This window comes from Nymphaea colorata, chromosome 6 (genome assembly GCF_008831285.2).
Source record: "Nymphaea colorata isolate Beijing-Zhang1983 chromosome 6, ASM883128v2, whole genome shotgun sequence".
NCBI lineage: Eukaryota > Viridiplantae > Streptophyta > Magnoliopsida > Nymphaeales > Nymphaeaceae > Nymphaea > Nymphaea colorata.
In genome coordinates, this window is record NC_045143.1 from 5,692,022 (window position 1) to 5,713,186 (window position 21,165).

General features: G+C 38.7%; 2 protein-coding genes and 1 pseudogene across 2 annotated transcripts; 1 reads left to right on the forward strand and 2 right to left on the reverse strand.

Annotated features, from left to right (window-relative positions):
• Positions 1-257: 257 nt before the first annotated feature.
• LOC116256929 (peroxiredoxin-2B-like) lies at positions 258-2,554 on the reverse strand. Its single transcript, XM_031633505.2, has 3 exons — positions 2,305-2,554; positions 1,449-1,528; positions 258-778 (listed from the first exon to the last, which is right to left on the reverse strand). The coding sequence occupies exons 1-3, from the start codon at positions 2,457-2,459 to the stop codon at positions 525-527; spliced, it is 489 nt and encodes a 162-aa protein (XP_031489365.1). The 5' UTR covers positions 2,460-2,554; the 3' UTR covers positions 258-524.
• A 7,514-nt stretch (positions 2,555-10,068) lies between these two features.
• Positions 10,069-13,272, reverse strand: LOC116256524 (bark storage protein A-like; annotated as a pseudogene).
• A 190-nt stretch (positions 13,273-13,462) lies between these two features.
• On the forward strand, positions 13,463-16,663 carry LOC116255941 (uncharacterized). The gene is made up of 4 exons (XM_050078303.1): positions 13,463-13,748; positions 14,256-14,323; positions 14,425-14,580; positions 16,622-16,663. The coding sequence occupies exons 1-4, from the start codon at positions 13,463-13,465 to the stop codon at positions 16,661-16,663; spliced, it is 552 nt and encodes a 183-aa protein (XP_049934260.1).
• The last annotated feature ends 4,502 nt before the right edge of the window (positions 16,664-21,165 follow it).

The window sequence follows — 21,165 nt, forward strand, 5'->3', positions numbered from 1 at the left end:
AATTCTCCCAATTACTGCTGCTGTCAGATTCATATGGAACTAAGTGCCTGATACCTTCAAGACAGTTTAATTGTGAACGATCTCATAATCTCCTTGATATCATATGGTCTTTTGGCATCTTGTTGCAATATCTAATTCAAACTAGCAAGGACTTCGCTCCAATTGTTTAGTCGGTGACGATGCTGCAAAGGTATAGTTCTCTCTCTCTCTCTCTCTCTCTTTCTCTCATCCAAGCTTGTACTTGCAAGTAACGGAGATAAAACACAACAAACATTATTTTCTTCTGATGACTAAATACGCAAAACCAAACTCCAGATTAGCTTTGACACAAAACTATCCGCATTATAAGACAAAGAAGGTGCTTAACATGCACAGCACCTATCATCTATTTCAACATGATTATCTAACAGGATAGCATAATAGCTTCAACAGCATCAATTGGCTACAAAAGCAACAAAACTTATTCAGCAAAAAGCACGGAGGCACCAAGATAGAGTACGAAGGGCATGGACTAGATGGCATCCCTAGAGAACCTTGAGGATGTCTTCAGCACTACTAACGGTGAAGGCGCCACCTTCTTCGATGTTGGCCAGCTTCACTTGCAGATTATCTACCAACAGTGCAAACCTGCGGGAGCGGACACCAAGCCCTTTCTCAGAGAGATCAAGCTCAAGGCCAAGGGCATGAGTGTAAGCTGCTGAACCATCTGCCAGGAACTTGACATGCTTGTTGTGGGGGTATGTCTGAGCCCAAGCCTTCATCACAAAGGGATCATTGACTGCAGAAGAAGAGTTAGCACACGGAAAGGAATCTTGAGAAACAAAGAAAAACGCTGCACATGAATCTCTGATACATCATCATAGAACGAAGCACTTTCCTATCAAACAACGGTTCAAAGACTAAACTCTTAATTAACCTGTCAGTTGCAGGGCTCTGAGTGAGCCTTACATACTTTAGCAGCCCAAAAACCAACCCAAATGGGGATACTGAAAAAGGAATGAACCGTGCCAGTCACTAACGATTGCAATGTCAAATTGTTAGTGCAGCAACGTCAATAATACTTATAAAAGACTAATTTCTGCATGGAAATGATTTACTATCAGTGCTCCTAATATTTAATGCCAAGCCGGGTGTTAAAGTCCCCAAAAAGGCAAGTTGGATACACAATAGAATCAGAAATGAGAAAACGTGAATAATTTTCAGCTAACTTGAGAAACAGGAAACATCTGTTTCCATCATCAGCTCATTTTCTATGTGCTTTTGTTGCATGGCAACGTCTGTTAAACATTCTAGACTGAGAGTTCAATCGTTCTCCCCGAGTTGAGGTGGGAATGCCATGGATAAACATAAAAGAACCTTCATTGGAAAGAAGAGAACCGCCCAACCCTCAAAACATAGTGGATTCACACCTGAAACTTGTTTATATGCCAAAATAATGAAAAACTCACCACTCAAGAGCAAAATTTCATCGATGCCCTTTGATTTCAATTCCTCAGCATGATCAATGAAGCCCGGAGCATGCTTCAAGCTGCAGAAAACTGATATAATCACTAACCGCCAATAATTTCTATGGAAAACGAAAATGGCCAGAGAAACAGAAAGAGTAAAAAGTAAGAAACTACTCGGAAATAAAACTCTTTCTGGAAGGAAGAAGAGCTTATCATTATCATCAATTTTAGAGAGTTATTGTCCCAAATAATGTGGCGATGCACCGTGGTCGGATTCGAACAATAGATCTCCCGATTAGGACAGCTGAAACGCCAAAAGAACCGGCCACTAATCCCAACGCAAAATGTGAAGATACTTCCTCTGCTTGTGCTAAACAACACTCTTCCTAGATTATCCCCTTCTTTAAGATAAGTGGCTACATTATAACTCCTTCCTCTGTAGAGTAATATCTCATTTTCTCTAGATAAATGGATACATTCTAACTTCCTCCATAGAGACATGCTCAAATAGACTCATTGAAGGTAATTTTGACTGGTTGGTGTTCATCCCACTTCTGTGGAAAAAAGAGGTACGAGCATGATTCCACCCAAAACGGTCTAAGAACTCTCTCTCTTTTTCATTCCTATTTGAATCGACAGGGTATTCAAGCAAACTGTCGATGTTGATGGTAAAAGACCAGATCGGGAGCGAAATACCCACAGGTGGGTGGGTGGGTCGGCTTAAGATCTTCACGTCGAAAGAGAGAACAAGAGTTCAAGACCCCAGGTGCGCCTCTAGAGGTCTGGCATCACCAGATTTGGGAAAGAAGAAGGAGGTCCACACAGTGAGGAGAGGATGAAAGAAAGACAAACAGACCTGCAGGTTGGGGTGAAGGCGCCGGGGACTCCGAAAAGGATGACCTTCTTGCCGGCGGCCAGGGAGTGAACGGTGGCCTGCTGCAGATTGTCCTCCGCGTCGAAGTAGGAGAGAGTGCCGTCGGGGAGGGTGGCGCCCACTGCAATCGGTGCCATCTCTCTCTCTCACACGCAGAGAAAAGTAATGACAGAGGGGGTCGAAGAAGAACCAACGGCCGAGCAAGAGGCGGAGATGAGAGGACTGGTGAGTGCGCGTGTCTATATATAGAGAGAGATCGGTGGTGCTGGTGGACCAATTGAATGCGCGACTTACCCACCTTATGGGAGCCAATTCGTGTGAACATTAAGATTCTTCAGGTTTGAAGGTTTGGTTTCTTCTTCTTCCTTCTGTTTCCAAAGAAAATTCCACAAATTTTTAAGTTGATTTCAATCCAATTCGGCTGCCCACTAAAACGCCAAACACGCTAACTTTCTCACTTTATAGAAATTTTTTTGGTGATTTCAAAACAAAAAGATGGTTACATTTTTTTCCCCAATATCTTCTTCTAGTACTAAGTTACACTTTTGTTGTTTTAGTAGTAATCACAAAAAACGCTTTATTTTTAAAAAAACGCAAAAAAAAACGAGGAAATGTTATTTAAAACTTAAAAAACGTGTTTTTCACATTTTTTCAGGTTTTTCATTTTTCAATGCTAAATAGATTTTTTCGTTCTTTATTTTTTATTTGTTGCAAATTTACTTATTTTTTTGATGTTTGTGTTATTAATTTCTTATTAATTTTATTTTTTCTTATTTTTATTTTTTTAGTTTTTTTTTTAAAGTACCGTTTTTCTTTTCTTTTTTTTTTATTTCAAATCCACCGTAGAGAAAAACCTTACCCGTTAAAACTCTTAGATATTATTTGTGACTATGGTTTTAACGTTTTTATTAATAAAAATTTTATTTGTAAATTTGTTTAATAAAATTTTTAATGAAAAGTACAGCTTTCACTAAAGTCTTATAAACTTGATTTTTTTTTTTACTTACAAACAATAGTAGGCTGAAAAAGGGAAATTCCTAATACTTAAAGACATAGATTGTAGTCAGAACGTATCCAATTATCTAGAGAAAAAGAGAAAATAATTTCAAAAATAAATGCAAAAGTAATAAAAACTAAAAATTAGTAATTCTTAAAATAGTTTCAAAAGTTGACGTATGACCCACCGCCGATTCGATTCGGCCGGCAAAATTCATCTTCACTTCGACCCAATTCCTCAATGCAGTCGATTAAGATGAATATTAAGAACAAAAACAAAAAATATTTATTGATCCGATCTTAACAGCAAATCTTTAATAACTTTTTTTGGAATATTCCAAGATCCTGAACGACAGATACGCAGACGATTTCATGCCTTTTTTTTTTTTTCTTTTTCACTCTCTCTCAAATTCAGACTTGTCACGATACAAGATCGGTTTGTGAAGAGAAAAGTTGCGGATCGGTGAATCGGCCGAATCGCCGATTCAGGTAAAACGTCGCGTTCCACAGACGAAAAGATGTGTACAAACATTGTCGTTTCAGGCTTCGAATAACTCCAAAGAATTACGCGGTGCAGCCTCCGGCCGGCGCCACACTGACCGACTCTTTTGTGGCGCGTTCTCAATACTCTTTCATATATATATATATATATATATATATATATATATATATATATATATATATATATAATCAAATATTTCAAGCCATCAATAATGTAAAAATACACATATTTTGTAAGTTGGTGTGAGCAGTTTTGCCACTGATTGGTGGTAGACCGACTTGAGAATAAAAATGTCAATACATCTTATTTGATGCTAAAAAAAACAGATTGGTTTTAGATTTAAGTAATGACACTTGATGGGGTTTGAACTTGGATATGCATAAATATATGATCGGATTTAGTTTTAAATAAATAGCATATATCCAATGTTGTTAGATTTTGAAAATTAGTTAGATTTGGTTCAAAATTTGGACTTGGATTCAGATATGAATGTGGAAGTCAGATTCAAACTGTGAAATCAAGGATTCAGATTTAGATTTGACTTTTCATTGTTCATATTCAAATACAAATATTTGAATATACGAACAGTGGATACAACGAAAGGTACATCCGACTCAAATCTGATCCGTTGACATCCGAGAGAAAGGTAAAGAGTTCTAATTCCATTATTGAAAATTTGTAGGGCCTCAAGCATTACTAGGCATTGATGTTTCTATTCTGAGACTTGTTGGAGGAGACTGACTTTGAGAGGAATTAAAGTCTAATTCCATAATATTTTACAGCTTCCACCAGTGGACTTTGAGTCGTCTGCGGTGCTCTTCCACTTTTGTCGGGGAAGACTGACTTGTACACATACAAACACACGCACACGGGGACAAAAAATTCTAGACCCCTTGAAATAGATTAATATCAAAATAATTTTTGCTCAATCAAACTTTATGATGAAGAGTTATTTTATAAAAAAAATGTAGATTAAGACGGCCATGCATTTTTTAAGTGCGAGTATGCTTTAATTAGTGGATCTTGTAGCACTACAACCTTGGTGGCAGAAAATCAATATTTTTCATAAAAATATCTTGAATTCAAGCATAACAAATCTTGGCATAACTTTACACCCGAATGGATGTCGGCATAACTCACGCCTCATTTTTCCCATTAGATCATCCATTTGCCTTGTTTGTTTGCCATGTTTGCTTTCATTGTAACCGTTGCTTGTAATACAATTTTGTCTCGAACTCAATCCCTCAAGGGAGTTGGTACAATAGATGGAGCAGAGGATGGAAGGTGGAATTTCTCCGTTTTGAGCTTTTAGGGTGTTAATTTTCTGTGCTATAAGATTGAATTGCATGCGTATGTCTGTGCACGCAACAAACATGCACCCAAAAAAGACAGAAGGGAGTGGGGACATTTTACAAATTATTTATAAAGCTATGCACATTTTATTTTTTTCACATTTTTTCATAATTTAGCCTCTTTTTTTTTTACTTTAATGAAGACATTTTTGTTATTATATACCCTCGTGCATGCTAACCAACTTGTTGTGCTGCAAAAGAAGAGATACCAGTATGCAAGTTGAAACATAATGAGACTACACCTTGAGATATTGAAAGTAGGTTAGGTATTCTGGGGATGGGTGGAAGGGTAGAGGCTTCGGCTCTTTTCTTGATAGGTAAAATAAAATACTCTTTTTACTTAACAACAAAATTGTTTGGAACTTTACCCTATCTTCATCAAAACTAAAAAACTTTCATTTTTCCTTGTCATCATAACCTATGGATTTTGATTTTAAGGTATTTATTGAAAAATAAGACTAAATCTGAGTCTGAATCCAATCAAAATATTCATTTAAATATGGTCGGAAATCAAATCCATTCAGATATTCTTTTCAATTCAAATTTGATTTGATTTCTTGATCAGGAGGTAATTTTTTTTTCACAATTGTCTTTGGTCGAATGTCCAATTCAAATCCAATCCACTGATCAAACACCCCTTAGATAGTTACAGCTGTTTAGACAGTTATATCTGTGTGGTTTTTTGAGCTTTGAAAGAAAGTGCAGGCACATTGGTTTTGGAAAAAAAAAAAATCCAAAAATATGTAAAGTAGAATGAGTTATGACATGCATTTAGGGCACCAAAATGAGCCAACTTTGGCAGGTCCAAACTCTAAGTCAGGCCTTAGTTTTCGTTCTGGATGCATGCTCAACGTGTTATACCCTTTCACTTCTGATGATAAAGTTATATCACGTTACCATCACAGGTGAAATGCCATAACAAACAACTTAGTTAGACTAGCATGATACCAGCTTCCCTTCAGCCTACCATATGCAAACTGGAAAATTTCAGATTTATTATAGACAAGTTTGAAATTAGAACAAACATATAGACTTCAGTGAAAATTTTGATTCACGAAAGACTGGGATTTCAAGTTTAAAAAATGGAGTGCACATGAAGTTAAGAAACAGAATGAATCTCAGGTACCTCAATGCAACCAAGAATTGACTTTATTCCTCTCCCAATAATATCTTCACCATCTTACTAAATTTTTTTAAGCCTCGTTTGAATTAAACTAATTAACTGGAACTAGGAAAGAGCTAATGCTGATCAGTGTGTCTCAAGTGGCAGCAGTTCACCTTCCCTCTACTGCCATAACAGCAAACAACACCATTTGGTAGTACCAAGATAATAATCACATATATGTTCTTCATGATCCGGTTCGCCAGTCCGGATTAGTGTTTGATTTTGAATTTTTTTGTCCAATCTTGGAATGGTTCTAACCGCCTTTAATCATATGCAGGATTATTTTTGACATACCATCATGCTTTTGATATTTTAATCAATTATCATGGCCTTGACTTAAGTAGCACCTAGATTAGGCATGGGCATCGGGCCGGGCCGGGCCGGCCCTATCCGGCCCGTCGGGCCTCTCAGCCCAGCCCGGGCCCGGCCTGATCCGGCCCCCGTCGGGCCGCTCAGCTTGGGCCCGGCCCGATAGCCCGGGTCTCAGCCAGGGCCCGGCCTGGCCCAGCGTCCGGACCCCCTTTCCCCGCTCGTCGCCCTTTGATGGAGGAGGAGGGGGAGGGGGAGCGGCGAGAGAGACAGAGGAGGAGGGAGAGGGAGACGGAGGAGCAGAGAGGGAGACAAAGGAGGAGCGGGAGCAGAGAGGGAGAGGGGAAGCGGAGAGGGAGAGGGGGAGCAGAGAGGGAGTGAGGGAGACGGAGGGAAGAGAAAGAGATCGCTGTGTGTCTCTAGGTAACAAATGGCGTCTCTTGAGGTTTACAACTGTTGCTGAGAGAGTGGCACGGCCGGTGGTGTCTCCGATCCAGAATCAGTTATGAATAGACAAAAAAAAAAAAATACTGTTAAAAGAATCACTTCAAAACGAAAATGAAATAAAAATAACTAAAAATAAAAGCAATTTCTTGTTGATTAATATCGGAAACAATTCAAAATGGAGTGTATAACTTGTCGTCCCCTCTTATCGGTCAATGAATGAATTGATTTGCCACCGAGTTAAATAATCCAAATTGGTGCTACGTTTCTTTAGTTTAAACAAACAAACAGAACTTTCCGGTACCCTTTTAGCGCGTCTTCTTGAAGGTTTACCTAACTTCATAAATGAAGAAGCCAATCGATGCTGAGGTACTATTTAGATGACGGCTTAAGCCCAGTCTTAATTTTGTTTGGGTGATGTGGAAATTGGGTTTGTCAAAAACCCAGTTTCATAAAACTCGTTTCCACATAGCACCTGAAAAATCTTCTCCCTCAGGCTTTTCATGGAAAAATGAGTTTTACTTCATTCCTCAAGTTTGAGTCTTACAGTCAAGTACAAATAACAGTTTTTGGTGTGAGCATGAGGTTAACAACTCATCACCCATAAAAGTGGCTTGAAGGACCCTGATCCCCCCTTCTTTTAGGGTCCTTGTCTACCGCAAGGATCGAACTGTTTTACCCAACCATCTGGCTGACCAATTTTCGAACGCTACTTTAAAAGATCCCTATTTGGAAAACATGATTGTAGCAAAATATCGGTTTTTCAAGGCATCATTCAGACGCTACCTTGGTGTTGATTGGTCACGATGAAGGTCATCCGGAGCCTGCCCATCGGTAGGAACCCAAGAAGCGACCATTTCCTGTCTTTAATTGTACTCAAAATCATATCAATTGGAATCAACTTGAATTCGAATTGCATTGGTGGAGAAAATGATGTTATCTACCGAATATTTTTATTATTTTTGTACTTTTGTTTTTATTAACTAATGGTACTAATTTAACCATGGTACTACTCCCTATTAGTTAAGCGTCATAGGCTGTGGTCTTTCTAACACTATAACTCTCCATTATCCTATTAGTTTCCGGTGGCCGAACATGGTGTTCCCCGGCAGGTCCTGCTGCCGGAAATGAGGCTTGGGAAGCCGCCACTGCCCGTATGAACCGACGATTTTTTTTGTCCTTCGATTTCCCTTATTGTTTCTTCGCTAGATTTCGAGCAGTAAAGCTTGGGAGATACTTGCATTATGCCCTTATGAAGATCATTAATTTAGATACTTCCTTACTTGACTCTTCGGTACTATGATATATCCTTGCATCACACTCTTACGAAGATCATTAATTTTCGAAATTAAGTTGTTTTGAATGACATTTAATCTTTATTTTAACAAGTAACTGCTTGTTATAAACTAGTGTAGCTGTGAATTCCTGTGGATGGCAGTTGGGCAGATGAACAATTAAAATTTGTTCAGTGTCAGTCTTATGAGGGCAAGACTACAAAAATTCATGTGAAGACAAAGTTGAGACAAATTTCATTTTTTTCCCACAACTTGTTACGAATATCAAAACAAACAACTTCAAATTGAAACTCAGAAGTTGTTATAGTGAAACTTAAAAGAAAAGAAAATCAGCCAAAAGCTTGAGTTCGTGTAAGAGGCCGTTTGACCTCGCCGGATCTTAGATCTGAGAGACATCGGCCCCAGCATTTAGATTAATGTTTCGGAAGGCAAGTCAATGGATCTCAAGCTTTGACATCCACAGACCTCATTTAGATTAATGTCATCGTACTCCCACAATTTGGTAGGATTAGAGATCAGAGCTGAATCGAATATACATCTAACCACATCTGCTTTTTTTGGAAATTCACTTATTCAGATTCAAATACAAACAAGAGAAGTTATATCTGAACCCAAAAATCCAATTTCACAACCAATCTAAATCTGATTTTTGTATTCATATCCAACTCTCGATCTAAATTTTGAATTCAATCTGGCCAATTTTCAAAATGTAACAGTACTAGATATATGATATTTATTTAAAACTAAATCTGATCTAAATCTGATTGGATGTTTATGTATATACGAATATGATCGGATGCCATTTCTTAAATCTGAGTCCAATTAGATTTTTTAATCATATATTAAATTTCTTACATATCCAATTTTTTGGGATGGTTCAGTCATATATTCGATTTGAATCAGGTATATTGAGAGAGAGAGGGACCGTTTAATTGTTAGCAGACATAAGACATAAAGGTTTACCAACTTCTAAGTTATCGAGTGTGACTTGATCTAATGTTTTTGTATAAAAACACATAAATAGAAGTACATGTACAATTTAAAACGTATTAATTGAAGCCACAGGCCAATTCAAGGTCGACTCATTCTAATTTATTTATTTTGCAAATCAATATAATATTTAAAGTCATTGTCAAGTTTATAAAATAAAAAACTAAAACCATATAAGCCAATAAGTAACGATATATATTTATCGGCTAATACGCCGTATCAGTAAGTTAAAAACCCATACGGCACTCAATTATACTTTCTCCAAACACTGATTAACTTCATCCTTTCATTTGACAAGTAATCCTACAAAGGGAATGGATCGAGTCGATCGTTGACGAAGCTAGTTATATGCACCATCACTGTGCATGAAATTTTGGTGCAGATCTGATACTGCCATATGTTATGGGGTCATATGCCCCAAGGCCCATTGATGATTTTTTATTTATATATTTAGTGGAAAAGAATTTCTGCCCATGCACAGAAGCTTTAGTGCCTGTGGGACTCACTCGCGCTCAAAGTTTTTATGCTTACGAAGGTAATTAAAAACGTTGGATCATGCTTCCGTTCATGACAAATACTTTCATACCAATTTCTTTTATTTATGGTCTGGCCAACCTCATGGACCGGCCTGGCCGTGTAACACGCCAATGTTTATTAAGATCGACACAATGAGACACGATCAACCAACAAAAAACTAGTCTCACAACAGTTGCATGAATTTGATCGTGGCGGAAACGGCATTTTGAGCCGCAAGAGCGGCGTAAGTGTTGGCTTCATTCGAGAGGGAAGAGCCGCCGCCGGCGAGGTCGGAGAGTGACCGGATAACAATGAACGGTGTCCTCTGTTGGAGGCAGATGAGGGCCACTGCAGCGCTCTCCATGTCCACCGGTGTGACGTTGAACTTCTTGTAGATGAAGCTCCGGTAAGCAGCGTTGTCAAGGTATACGTTGGCGCTGATCCCCCTTTTCACCCTCACCGTCACTGGAGCCCTCGGAAGGCAGGTTGTGGAGTTTATGCATCTCTCAAGCTTTAGGCCCTGCATTCCGCCAATCAAATTATGCAGAACAGGTTAGAATCGAAAGCTGTATATTTGAATATGGAAGCAAATATGGGTGAGCGGAACGATTGACCGGCCAAGAACCGAAGCCCTCGCCTTCCCTTTTCCCTAGGATTCAGAATTACATCTATACTAAGTGGCGAGATCTCCACCAGGTTTAACCTGCACGTAGAACTCATCCTCCTTATGGTAACAGAGCATAGCTCTCCACAAGTTGTACCCAAGATGCATTGCTTTACGCACCTCAAGCTCGCCCATTTGAGCTATGCCCTTGGGGGCTGAATATGGAAGCATTACTTTAACACACACACACATAGATATATATATAAAATGATAGGAAAACATTTTTAGAAAAGGAAAATTCTTAAGAAAACATGCCTAACTTTCAGTTAGGCATCATAAAAACAAGCATTAAGTTTGATCACCTTTCATCTAATTGGTTTTGTAATCTGCTAAAATAGCTCTAGGAACTACCCACTTTGTGTACCATTATCAATGTACCGATCATAAACCTGTATATGAGTAATGTCAAGTAAATGTTGTATAAAAACACCAGGCGAACTAATCCAAATTTCTTTAGTTGGAACCAATCTCAAACTTGTCTGGTTAAATAGAAACTTATAAAATGAGGGTTCAAACTTAGTAGAGGTTCTTTATTCAGATGGGCACATGGAATGTCTCCCCACCCAAGTGAAAGCAAAAATTCCAAAGGCCTCATTAATGTCTAGTGTATAGCTTCCATTTTACCTCAACTAGTGCATGTATTGGTTCCACCCTATCGGCACAAGATGGCACTTACCTCTAGGTTCTTGCTGAGATTGAAGTAGGTTGTGTCCACAGGAACCCAAAATGCATGCTGCCGGACTTCAGGCGTGCCGTCGACGGGGAAGACCTCCTCAGGCTGGTACCAGACATTGTTGAGCAGGTTGTCCCCGGTCCCTGTGATGTTTTGGAAGTCTGCAAAGTGAAGGTACCCGATGTCCCTTGTGTAGTCACCGTTTGATTCAAGAGCCAGGACGTCCTTAGGTCCATCCCCGTACCTCTGTCCGAAGATACATTTTAAACCCAAATAATATAGAAATACAAACAGTAGACTCATATGGCAATCTGACATCTGAAATGGATCCAATGAATCAATCCAGTGTATGTGTGGTAATACCGGATTTGATTGGAGATAAGGAGAATAAAATTTGCGCACAAGTCCAGTTATAACTTATTTTGGTCAAAATATCTAAATTAAATCTAATTTAAAAATAGACGTAAACTCAATACAAATATAGTAAATCCCAGAAAACTGAGCTGATCAACGACAGGTTAGATACGTAAAGATTGACAATTAACGTACTTTTCTTTGTAATTCAACTTTATGCATATAATTTTAAGTGTGATTTGATAAGAACAAATACATATTAAGTCAAATCATTTTTTAAGTTTAAACGTGTTCTCTCACTTATAAAAAAAAATTGGCGGCATTATTCTAACATTGAATTTTTCATCGAAAAAAACCACAGCTTTCATGAAAATAGCTTGAATTACTATATTAAACTCATGCACATGTTGACACGTTTACATTTGGTTTTAGCAAAAAATTCCCCGACCCAAGTGGTATAAATATATTCTCATTTCTAATCATACCCAAGTGATAGGAAAATGCACGCATACCTGCCAATTCCAAAGGCCAGTATGAGCCCAATACTGGGGAATGGTCACATCTCCAATCTCTAAGGCTGAGTTCGCATTTCCCATAATGCACCACTCCTTTAACTTTGAACAGAGTCGTTGTTATGCCCGCATTCACCTGTGAAGAGAGAACAACAAAACCCATGAATGAATTTTCAAAATCCATCTAACTAATCTCATTATTGCATTCTTTTCAAGTTTCATTCAAAATAAATACCATGCTTAATCCTGTCATAACTATAATCACTTTTTTCCCTTCCACTGTGCCAAACCTAAACCTTCTGCCTGCAAGACAAACCACACCAGACCATGATCAGTTTTGCTCTTCTGCAACAGTTAAACTGAAACTTTTTTACAACACATGCAGTAAAACGAAAAACAAAAAAGCTACGGTGTCATTCTAAAATATGTCTTAAAAAAATCGGACAATAAGGTTGGGAGCCACTTGTTAGTATCGAGTTTGCGGGTTGGATACCATTTGTCAGCCAATGCGGCGGTGGCTGACCCATCTCTTTATCCACTTATTTTCTATTGGGTCGGCGGCGCCGGAGATCTGGGAAAATTTTCTGGCTGCTTCGAATGGCGTGTATACGAATTGAACAACTGTGAACGGACTTTCCTTGCGGATAAGGGAGGTAAGCAAGCACATCCAACATACACCTCCAGAAAACCCCAAAAGTTCAGAGTGTCCAAAGAACCTGCGCTTTTACTTTTATCAGCTTAAGGACTGAGCTGTCTGTCATTTGCAAGGACATTTTATCTACGACCATAAAATACCTCCAAGTCACTCACGGTCATGACCCCCTTTGAAATTTTGGAAAATATGATATAGTTTTTAGGAGATTTCAAAAACTTTAATTTTGCCATAATAAAATTTTGGAATGATATATGCCGCTGTCATGAAAGGAAAAATGATGAGATTGAACATTACCAGAAATGTCGAGGTACTGCAGCGTGTTTGCCTTGAAGCTGGAGGAATTGAGTGGAGGATTCATCTCAAAAGCGTTCGAAACTACAATGCCGATGAAAGGACCGCGAGCATTGATCTGCCTGAGAGTCGCTAGTGTTTCTTTGGAAGTATAGCCTTGTTCGCTGTTGGTATGAGCCATCAAGGCCAGAAGGAGGAAGAAGGAGGCCTGTAACAACGCCATGGCAGCCATCCCTTCTCTCTGAAATCTTTGCACGGAAGAAAGAAGGAATTGATTTGTTAAATAGGTGGAGGAAGCCATGGGAACGGCCGCAAGATCCAAAGAGGGTGTGGAAACCCGTAATGTTCCCAAAAATATAAAAAAAATTGGCAGGAAGGAGACCAGACTTTTGGCTCACTCTTCGCTAGAGACACTCCTACTGATGTTGCCTTCGCTAGAGACTTCCTTCTTTCTTCCCTGCAAAGACTTGAGAGGGGATAAGAGGAAAGGAAGGCATCGCTGCCATGGCGTTGTTACAGGCTTCCTTCTTCCTCCTTCTGGCCTTGATGGCTCGTACTATACTTCCAAAGGAACACTGGCGACTCTCAGGCAGATCAATGCTCGCGGTCCTTTCATCAGCATCATCGTTCCGAACGCTTTTGAGATGAATCCCCTCCTCAATTCCTCCAGCTTCAAGGCAAACACGCTTAGGTACCTCGACATTTCTGGTAATGTTTCTTTTCATGACGAGGATGTATCATTCGAAATTTTTATTATGGCAAAATTAAAGTCTTTGAAATTTTTTAAAAATTATATCACATTTTCCAAAATTTCAAAGAGGGCCATAATTTAAAACAACAGGTTCTTTGAACACGCTGTACTTTTGGGGTTTCTTGGAGGTGCTTGTTTTGGTCACCATCCTCCCTTATTCGTAAGGAAAGTCAGTTCATGGTGCCTTGCAAGGAATCAACGTAGAAGACAGTCGTTCCAGTCGTATACACGGTAGGCGAAGCCGCCGGAATTTTTTCACAGAACTCCGGCGCCGCTGACCCAACAGAAAGAAAATGAGTGGATAAAGAGATGGATCAGTCGACGCCCCGCCGATTCGGTTCAAAATCCTATTTTTACAGCACTTTTATGTTTTTCATTTTACTGTACTCTGTTGTAAAAGGATTGCAGTTTAACTGTCGCAGAAGAGCAAAACTGATCATGGTCTGGTGTGGTTTGTCTTGCAGGCAGAAGGTTTAGGTTTGGCACAGTGGAAGGGAAAAAAGTGATTATAGTTATGACAGGATTAAGCACGGTATTTATTTGGAATGAAACTTGAAAAGAATGCAATAATGAGATTAGTTTGATGGATTTTTTGAAAATTCATTCATGGGTTTTGTTGTTCTCTCTTCACAGGTGAATGCAGGCATAACAACTCAATTGTTACTGACTCTGTTCAAAGTTAAAGGAGTGGTGCATTATGGGATAGCAGGAAATGCAAACTCAGCCTTAGAGATTGGAGATGTAACCATTCCCCAGTATTGGGCTCATACTGGCCTTTGGAATTGGCAGGTATGTATGCATTTTCCTTACTAATCAGGAAGAATATCTTTAGATGCATAATGCCACCAAGAAAAGTTCGCTAGTAGTTCTTTGCTAATGTGCCTTCTTATCAATTGGATTCCTAATCTGTTTAGTTGAATCTGGTAAAGACAATCCAAATACGACGGCTTTCAGTATGTGATTTCATGACCAAAATTGAGAATATATGAGTTAGATACACGACTGAATGTACGTCATGAACTCAGGATAATATTTTCTCTTTCGATGAACTCGTGATCCAACGCCATCAACCATCAAACCATGACTATCAAAATGACAAAAACACAAACAAATGAGAGGCGCATGGTGACCGGTGAAACTCATTCCGATCGAGGGCGCTTTCGGCCTTCTAGCTAGAATCCAGGTGAAATTGATCAAATGGGCGATAAGAAGTGAATCATGATGCAATCTTTTGTACTCCAATATGAATGTTTCATATAAAGAAAAAACACCCACAGTTATACCTTCTGAGGTTTTAACGTTATTGCTAATTAAGAAATTGCAGCACTTGTCATTAGGATCCATCTGAAATTGGTCGATGGCCAGCTTTTTGTGCTAGAATATTACTTGATTATTTTAGTTACCCTTTTGTTGGTTCATATAGTTAGTAAAAATTGACTCATATTGGCAAATATTATTTAGCATAAATTTGAATTTAAGGATTCCTTAACTTTTAGGTCAAGGGATTGCAATTTTTCCATTAGCTGTAGAAAGGAAAAATAATCGAAGATATAAAGAATCCACGTCCTGTCCATTGTATTATAATCAAGACTGAAAATATGCTTTCCTCTACTAGCCAATTACGAGATTAGCTTCTTCATTTGGGATGGTGAAGCAAATATAGGAAAAGAAGATGATGGGTTTGAAAAATTAAGCTGAAAGGACCACATTCCTAGAATAGCTAACGAGGCAGAGATTATCATGGGACAAAAACAAAAACTCATAATATATAAATGATAATATTACCAGATGCTTTCCTTAAGAGTAAAATGGGTTCGGCACATTTTGAGGGCCAATTCTCATGATAAATCAGCTAAACAAATATTGTTATATGGCCGGAGAGCATCGGCCACAGTACAACCAGTAATATATATATATATATAACATGCAATGCAAGTTGCTTAAACAAGAAACAACACTGTATGTCTTGTCCTATTGAAAAGGCATGGAGGACAAGAAAACCTCTTGAACCTTATGTAGATTTTTATGGGCCCATGAATACTTTTTCTTTAAACAATAGTAGATATTTTTTTTTTTTTGTTATTTATTGCACTTCAAGATAGACGACATTCAGTGACATAAGAAAGCGTCACTGAAGTCATTTGTGGGGCATAACAAAAACCACCAAAACACGCTAATGAATGACATGACACTATTAGTCTGTTGTGGCTATATATATATATACCTTCGGTGACATTTTTTTGGTGCCACTGAAGAGTTTTTTATGACTGTCATGGGTATTAGCCTACTATGGCTGACTAAAAATGCCATTGTTATTTTTTATGGCCAATGACGCCACTAAAGGTTCTTTAGTGACATTGCAAATTGCTACTAAGCATGTTTAATAGCACATATATGTATGACATTATTGACATTTTATGACTATTTGCAAACATTATAAAGGCCTACTAAAGACATAATTAAAGATCCTTATTTCATATTGCATAAAAAGTGAAAATAAATACACTAAAAGAAAAACTTTTTCCTGGCAATATAAAAATTAATGTCAATAAGGCCACGTTTGATGGCCTAGATTTTTTTGGGGGGAAATTTTTTCAAGGGTAAATTCTTCACGGTAAACTGACAGAAACGAAAATTTCCCTTTTTCTTTCTTGTTTCAGGCCACGTTTGATGGCATCAAGAAATTAAAAAGATATCATCTCTCACATAACAAATATGCATATCAGGCATGTTAACCAGCTGTGGGGGAAGGGGGAGATAGAGAGAGAGAGAGAGCATCATACCTAGACTGCAAAATGAAAATCTTTGATGAATGGCGTCATGGATGCAGGTAGAAGCAGGTCGTCGGAGGAAAAGGGACAGCGAACGATGAAAGAACAACAATTCAGAGTTGCTTCCTTTCACCCCCAAAATCACAAAAACAGACATCGGATATCAAAATCAGGTCTTCAAAGTAGAAACGATGGTGAAGTGGACAATGTCGCCGGAGGAGGAAAAAAACAAGCCGCCGGGAATAGTAGCAGGGTATTTTGCCGGAACAGCACAATGCCGCCGGAAGAGGGATAAAACACGGCAATCCAAGCCTAGATAGTCCAATAGATGCATTTATCTCCGGAAGCTGGGGAACAAGCTCCGAATCGATGTTTGGAACAGTAGCTTTTGCGGAGAAAAGGGGAACGAAGTAGAAAGAGGGGAATGGAACGAGCTTACCTATGAAGAAATGCGATCGCCCAACCGGCTCTGTGATGAGAAGAGAATCGAAGGAGCTCGGTTCGAACGGAGGAGGAAGATGCGATAGCGAGGGAGAAAGTGCTCGGTCGATCGGCAGATGAAGAGGCCGGCTCTGTGATGAGAAGGGGATAGAAGAAGCTCCGTCGATTGAAGGAGGAAGCAGCAGTAGCGAGGGAGAAAGAGCTCGGTCGATCGGCGGTGGCGAGGGAGAGGAGCGCGCACGATGGAAGAAGCCCCAACGGGCAAAAAAAAAAAAAAATCGTCGAAAAAAAGTCGGACCCCCACGGGTCCGACTTTTTTCCGGGGTAAATTTACTCTGAAAATTGATTTTTAGCACCGTAAAGTTTCCCACGTTTGATGCCGCTGGTTGAAACCGTACAAAAAAGGAAAAAAAAAGGCTCGATGAACAGTATTTTTCCTAGCCATGGATATAGTGCATATATAGTTTTTTTTTTCTTTTTTTGGATATCCAACAGCATATGCATATGTACACATTTACAAAATTATACTGAAGGAATCCCAATCCCCTTTAGTGGCATGTCATTCTCTGATAACTGTAGCCTTACTAGATGATTTTGAAGGCTGCTTCCTGATCATTTGATGACATGCAAACACCTGCAGATGATGGTTTCCTCTATATTCTGGTATCCTGTAGTCTCCCACCCTACCACTCTAGATATGTAACAACCTTCAAAAGGGTTGTCCGCCATGCCAAAATGCCCCAGCCGAAGAAGAAGAACCAGGAGAACGAGTGGTGTGCAGGCAATTCTCTCCATGATCCCAACCATACAGAACAGTCCTTTCGACAATTGGGAAGCAGAGAGGGGGAGGAAAGGGAGAAAACTATTGATATCAAAGATTAAGAAAGAAGACCCGAAGCAGGCACAATGCGCAGGCAGCTGCTTAAGACTACGAAACTGATGACAAGAAACGTCCACCAAGGCTCACGATTTTGTTTCCCTACATTGTATAAATAATAGTAGATCATAAGTTCTATTGATAAAGTTATTTGTAAGAACACAACATATACTGCATCACTAAGGCAAAGCATAACCACATGCAACTTAATTGCATAATTCTATATCCAAATATACCTTATGTTCTTGTTTCAAATTTGAACGTGACTAGATAACGTCTTATCAACTTAAAACGCTTGTAAAAATTTAGACAGCCACTTCTTGTTTCTCATAAAATGCTATCTACGGATGCAAATAAGACGATGAAAGAGTACATTTACAGGTTCTAGTATTTGGAAATCACTTCATTATGAAGAGAAATTTAATTAACTTATGAAACGTTGATTTCTAAAGCATAAAAGACACACATTCTTTTTACTATTATAGTGCACCGAACACGTCATCACAGATATATATATATATATACACACACACGTCATCACAGATATATAGGCCCTAAAAAGTTGAAATGAAATATATATATCGGTCATATGCATCTGCATGTATAGGCCTTGAAAATTTTAAATTAAAATTTTATATTAATTTTTTATTAGTATATTGACCAATCGTGAACTGACTTGACCCCATATCTCATCAGCAATCCCATGGCCATATGATGCTGGTCAGCAAATGAACCAACATAAGCAACATTGGATATGACCAATTGAGAGGGTGAAGCTTGGGATGTCCATAAATTCGATTTATGTCTGATATTTGAAAACAATCAGATATGAAAAGAATTTTAACATTTGATTGGGAAATTGAATCGGATTTGAATTCAAAAAATGTCGTGCAATAGAATTTGAATAAGTTTCTGTTCGGACAGATTTGGGTCAGATTTAGTGAATAAATATCTTATAAATAATGCCCATACATTTTGAAAATTATCTGTTCAGACAGATTTGCATCAGATTTAGTTTTAAATAAATCTCTTATATATAATGTCCATACATTTTGAAAATCTGCTCCTAATATATTGTAATGCAGTTCATAATTAGGTTAAAAATTGGAACATTTGCTTCAGATATTTCCTCTTCTTGTCATTAAATTTAATCTCGCTATACTGTTTGATGTTTTGTTATGTTTGTCATATTCTGAAGAAATTAAAAGTTCTATTATTGGGGCTTTATTCTTCGGATCCAAATTGATTGCTTGGGGTTTTCTGCATGCTTTTGATGGAATTGTTTGCATCTATCTTTTGATTATTACACATGATTATTATCTGCATGTAGCAGTTTATCGAAGTCGAAAATTATCATTAGCCATTTTTTATTGTGTTCACAATTTTGTTTGGGGCCGACAGAAGGGAGGGGGGGGGGGGGGGGGGTTAGAAAATATAGACGTGAAAAAATCACCCCTATAGACTATAAACCTCTGCCCTGGGCAGCACTGGCGCTTAGCCTTTTCACTTTTCCCCATAGGAATACGCTTCGGTGTTTCAAACTCCGAGTCTCAAATCGCGCCAGAGCTGACTTGAATTATGTAAATGACCATAAGAATCAAACCAGCATTAGTTGGCCAAGATTAGAAATAACTTAGCAGTGCTTAACTGTCAGAAAATTCAAGTGTCCCCCATCTTCAAAGAGTTGACAACTGGAGGATTCAAAACATGAACTAACCATCTGTCAGCCGTTACCCCAAACATTGTGCCAACTGCCTTGGAAACCTTGGCGACCTATATTTGATAGTGGTTTTTTTTGAGGAAGAAGAATCTTTTCATTTTAAGAGCATGCTATTAGCAGGTGATGATAAATATAAAAGGCAAGAAGAATAAGAAATCATGAAAGGAAGATCGTGCGATAAGCTAGATGATACACATGATCAGTTAAGAAAAGAAAGAGATAAGAACAAAAGTAAAGGACAAGATCCTTTACCATTATCATCTGTAACAGATCCTCCAAATGTGGATCCTAAATGTAACTCTCATTGACAAGTTATTTAATGGAACCACTCTCGAACGGTGATATTGAAGAAAGTTAGAGAGTGAGAGAGTTCTCGTGGACGTAGGTCATTCAAGACCGAACGACGTTAAATTTGTCTTTGTTTCTTTCACAAGTACTCTGTTTTTATCATGATATCAGAGCCAAACTACGTATTCTCGAATGCAGTTTAAACTGAAGGAAACAAAGAATAGAGTACTGCCTACCAAAACTCGGCCATAATTTTGGATGGCGTTGTCAGCTCCAGCAACAGCAGAGGTCGTGCAAGGGCTCGTTAGAATTGTCTGAGGATTCTCTCTGCAAAATTTCAGGATTTTTAGAGTAGGCATTGAGGAGCTACGAATTTCTGAAGGACCGTCTGTCCTTGGAAAGTCATAGAACAAAGTGCTGTCCGCCAAAACCCGGCCACGATTTTGGCCGGTATTGTCAGCTTCGGCGATGGAAGAGGTCAAGAAAGGGCTCGTTAGAACCGTCTACATCTGAGGATTCTCCCTGCAAAATTTCACGATTTTTGGAGTAGGAGTTGAGGAGCTATGAATTTTTGAAGGACCGCCTGTCGCTGGAAAGTTTCCTGCAACTGCTGAAGAACAGGCGACAGAACATCTGCAACTTGCTCTTTTGTTACGGGCTCCCTTGTTGCGAGTTGCGCCACCCTGCTATAACTAGAACTCAAGGAGGAATTGCCGAAAACAAAGTTTCGTATTCTATACATAATGGCTGGTTCATCCTCCTCTTCCATTCAGTGGAATGCCTTTTCTAGTCTCGTCTCAGTCAAGTTAGATCGCAACAACTATCTAATGTGGCATTCACAGATTGAAAGCGTGACGCATAATCAAAGTTTATATATAGGTATGTTACTGGAACTATTTCCGCTCCTCCTGAATTTCTTGATGATGCAAAGACCAAGCCTAATCCTGCTTATGAAGACTGGGAATGTAATGATCAATCGGCCTTGAGTTGGATCAAAGCCAGAACCTCAAAATCTGTTTTACCGCAATTGATTAGTTATACTAATGCTGAAGATGCATGGTGCATGTTGGAGCAGAAATATGCATCTCAATCTAACTTGCGGATCATCCAACTAAAACATGAATTACAAAATGTCAAGAAAAGGGATATATCTATGGCGGAGTATCTCAATCATGTTAAATTTCTGAATGATTCATTGGCTGCTATTGGGAATCATGTTGCTGAGACTGATCTTGTTTTATTTACGTTAAATGGACTCTCAAGTGATTATGAAGCAT

Bases quoted from the DNA above. Each gene is read 5' to 3' on its own strand.
- LOC116256929 (XM_031633505.2), bottom strand. From the start codon at position 2,459: ATGGCACCGATTGCAGTGGGCGCCACCCTCCCCGACGGCACTCTCTCC. The intron at 1,529-2,304 runs GTCTGTTTGTCT...AGTTTTCTGCAG, and splicing joins GCCTTCACCCCAACCTGCAG to CTTGAAGCATGCTCCGGGCT. The intron at 779-1,448 runs GTGAGTTTTTCA...CTTCTTCTGCAG, and splicing joins TGAAATTTTGCTCTTGAGTG to TCAATGATCCCTTTGTGATG.
- LOC116255941 (XM_050078303.1), top strand. From the start codon at position 13,463: ATGTTGCCTTCGCTAGAGACTTCCTTCTTTCTTCCCTGCAAAGACTTG. The intron at 13,749-14,255 runs GTAATGTTTCTT...TTTGTCTTGCAG, and splicing joins TAGGTACCTCGACATTTCTG to GCAGAAGGTTTAGGTTTGGC. The intron at 14,581-16,621 runs GTATGTATGCAT...TCATGGATGCAG, and splicing joins CTGGCCTTTGGAATTGGCAG to GTAGAAGCAGGTCGTCGGAG.